The sequence below is a fragment of the Rhinolophus sinicus genome, linkage group LG12 (assembly GCF_036562045.2).
Source record: "Rhinolophus sinicus isolate RSC01 linkage group LG12, ASM3656204v1, whole genome shotgun sequence".
In the NCBI taxonomy this organism is placed as follows: Eukaryota; Metazoa; Chordata; class Mammalia; order Chiroptera; family Rhinolophidae; genus Rhinolophus; species Rhinolophus sinicus.
The window spans coordinates 12,554,875-12,558,618 of NC_133761.1; the positions used below are offsets into that span (position 1 = coordinate 12,554,875).

The 3,744-nt window shown below is 40.8% G+C and overlaps 1 protein-coding gene across 2 annotated transcripts in view; it reads right to left on the reverse strand.

Moving 5' to 3' along the window:
• TBC1D31 (TBC1 domain family member 31) overlaps positions 1-3,717 on the reverse strand; it is a 65,376-nt gene extending 61,659 nt beyond the window's left edge. For both annotated transcript variants that reach the window (XM_019717830.2, XM_019717680.2), the window contains exon 1: positions 3,559-3,717. In XM_019717830.2, coding sequence (XP_019573389.2) covers positions 3,559-3,680 — 122 coding nt within the window. In that variant the 5' untranslated portion in view covers positions 3,681-3,717. The remainder of the gene's footprint in view (positions 1-3,558) is intronic.
• Positions 3,718-3,744: the final 27 nt, after the last annotated feature.

The following is a 3,744-nucleotide window of genomic DNA, read 5'->3' on the forward strand; positions in this document are numbered from 1 at the left end:
CAATAGGAGGGGTTCCAACCCTGCACTGCTTCTTACTCACTTTCATCAATTTAGACACGTGATAGTGTTTCAGAGGAAACAACTACATTCCTCATGTTTTATAATCGGATTTGAGGTGGTAAGAAACCTTACTTTACACATCTCTCCTACCTTGCCCTGTTCATCTCTCCCATTTGGCTTTTCCTGAGTTGTACCCTTTATAATAAACGGGTAATAAGCTGTTTCCTGGTAGTGATGGGAATAGGTCTCATGTCTTTGCAATGGCTCAGCCTCCTCCTTAGTGTGCCTTTCTCCAGGTGTGTCACCAACTGAAGGCCTTCGAGAGTTTTGTTTGTGTCTTAATTCTAGTGGGATGTCAACACCAGGGGGATGACTTGGGTCCAACGCCAGCCGATGAGAATCCTGCATTTAAATGCAACAATCTGACACTGACGTTAGCTTAGTTTTTTCTTTGATTTAGAAGGAAGGCATTTCAGAGTCTCGCAGCCCTTCCTCAAGGCTTATTTTGAATGAATATCATTCACTATTGTTCTGATATGAATGTAAACTATGTGTTGAAGAATATAAATGATGAATAGCACTAATTATTGCTTGGATTACTGTTACTTTGTTGATTTTGGGTTTGCAGAATTGTTGAGAGAAGTTTGATAGGAAAGGGATTATTTTCTTTCAAATACTTCCTACGTGAACTCTGGTCCAGTAGCCTGGTGTCCTTATCTATGCAACTGAGTGTCTGCCACATGCTGATACTCGGTGTTGGTTACTAGAATAAAACTAGTTCCCTATGAGACGCTTTGGAGTTTTTCAAGAGCCTTTACATTTGCCACAGAGGCGCAGCAGAGTGGTTCAAACATGGACTCAAGTCAGACAGACCTGGACTTGAAACACCACTTTATAGTTACGTGACCTTGAATACGTTAGTTAATCTGTTTCTCAGTTTCCATAAAAATAGTACTTCCCAATGAGGATGTTAGCGTGAATGTGCATGAAAAGCACAAGCACGGAGCTTGGTAAACAGCAGGCTCTCCATTCAAACAAACAAACAACAAACAACCTTGATGTAGGGGGCAGGTAATGCTATTTTCCCATTGGGATGAGTCAGCTAAGAGGTTAATAACTTCCCCAGGGTCACACAATCAGCAAAGGACAGAGGCTGGACTGAAACTCACACTGATTCCTTTACAGCCTGTAAAATGGTGACTTTATTTAGTACACACACACACACACACACACACACACACACACACACTTGCTTCAGAATAACAAATGGGAAATGCTTTATATGCTGTTCAGTTACCTTCTTGTCCCCCAGTCCAGTGTGTCAAAACTTAAAAATTTTCCAGGCTTATAACTGACTGGTTCTGCCAGGCTTGACAGATAAATTATTATTCTTGCCATAGCTTCTTCATCTGCAAGATGGTGCTAACGAAACTGTCTACTAGTTAACATGGGGATTAATTACTTCTTTGCAGTGTACGGATTTCTTGAAGAAAGACGCCACTTATGTGGCAGGCATCCCACTAGGATGGTGTTCCTGTATGACTGTTGTGACAGAATGACATTTGAGTCATCGGCCTGTCAGCGTCACTAAGTAGTGCTATTGTTGCCTAAGCTCAGTGCCCTTAATTGTTGGTCTCCCTCCAATTTTCTGAAGTTTTTTTTTTTTTTTTTAGAGAGAGAAACAAAAGGAAATATATTTCAATTACAGCAGGAAAGACATAGTTCAGGTCATCTTTTCTAGTTGTCAATCTTTCTAAAGTGTTTGACATTGAACCCGCTCCTTTCGGAACAAACCTTTCTACGGATTTTTAAAATTAGTTTTTAAACACATAGTACACACAGTTGGGACAAAATTTAAAAGGATATGCAATAAAATGTCTCCTTCCTACTCTGGTCTTCCCAGCCTGAGTTTCCCTTCCCAGAGGTAACCACTGTTTCAAGCAAATACTGTGTGTATATTTGTGTGTGTGCCTTCTGTGCAATAGAGCTGTGTAAAAGCATAGTACACACATTCTACTAGTACCCTTCTATTCTTAATGCTCTATGTTAGAGAGCATTCCGTTTTGGGGTACACAAAGTTATTTTTTTCTAATAAAGTTTGCATAGTATTTGATTGTATGGATAAACCATAGTTCATAGTCAGTTTAGTGACAGATATTCAGCTGTTTCCAATCTTTTATTTCAAAAAATGCAGCAATGACTATTCCTGCATTAAAAAAAAAAGTTGGATAAGAAAAGATGAAATAGAGTCATTTGTGACAACATGGATGGATTTTGAGATTATTATGCTAATGAAATAATTCACACAGAAAAAGTTGAGAACCATATGATTTCATTGATATGTGGGATATAAAACTGAAAGCAACAAAGGAACAAGATAAACAAAGAAACAAAAACTCACAGACAATTTTAGTGGTTACCAGCGGGTAAGGAGGGAAGGGGGTGGTAGATGAGGGCGAACGGGTTCATATATATGGCGATGGATGGAGAACTGATTCTGGGTGGTGAAAACACAATGTGATATATAGGTGATGTATTACAGAATTGTACACTTGAAGCCTATGTAATTTTACTAACCATTGTCAGCTCAATAAATTTTAATTAAGACATAAAGTGGGAGTCTACCTAAAGTTTAAACGCCTAGCAATTCATTTAAATATTGCCAAATTGCTTGCCGTACCAACCTACGTGTATATTCTCATTAGTAATTCAGGAGAGTGCTTATTTCCCCACACCCCTATATATCCCCCTAGAATTTAGCTTGGTATCATTGCTTGATGTTAACCATTTTACATGTAGTCCTGCTGTGCTTTGAGCCTACCAAAGCAAATTTACATTTTACCAAAACTCCACCTTTCCTCCTATCCTCTTGTTTGGTGAGATGTCCCAGGTTCCTCTGGCTTCATAGAGCTGCCTCACTCTGTGGATTACGGGTGTGTTCCTAAGGGTCCTTATTGGATGGCTTAATCAATCTTAAACTGTAGGACCTACATCTGAAAACAACAGGAAGAGTTCTACTCCATATCTTTTTACAGATTCTTTCAAAAACAAGATGATTGTCATTTACCTGTCATTTTAGTTCTACCTGATGAACTAGTCAAGATAATTTCTTCTTTCAGTTCCTTCAGCATTCCACGTTAGTTGGAGTGGCTGTTTTCTCAGCATAGAAAACTCCCCAGATCTTTGCCTGGGGGTGGGGGGGGCTCAGCTCAAACGTCACCTCCTAGGAGTTCTCCCCGCCCATTCACATTTAAAACAGCAATTTCTCCCCACACTCCCACATTTCCACCCCTGTCACCCCATTATCCTATTTTATTTTTCATATTTTTCTTATTACTCTCTGAAATTATCTTATTCAATTGTTTATGTGTCTAATCCCATTAGAATATAAGCTCCAGGAGATGGTACCACAGCTCTGATAGTCGCAGTACCTCCGGTGTCTAGAACCCTAGCTGGCACTTAGTAAGCCCTGAACAAACAATTGTCAAGTGAAGGGACAAATAAGGAACTATACTCATTTTCCTCCTTCCCCTTTAAACACGCTCCGAGTGGACCCACCTGAATGCGTAAACCCGGCGGAGGGCGTTCAGCCTCGCCATTGGCTGGAGTATTACCGTTGCTCCTGGCAACCACTGTTTCCCACCAGTCGTGTCGCCGTCCCGCCTGGCCCGGCCCCTCATCGCCCCGCCCCCAGACCGCCGACCGTCGATCCATTGGTAAAAAACGATGCTTGCCCTTTAAGCG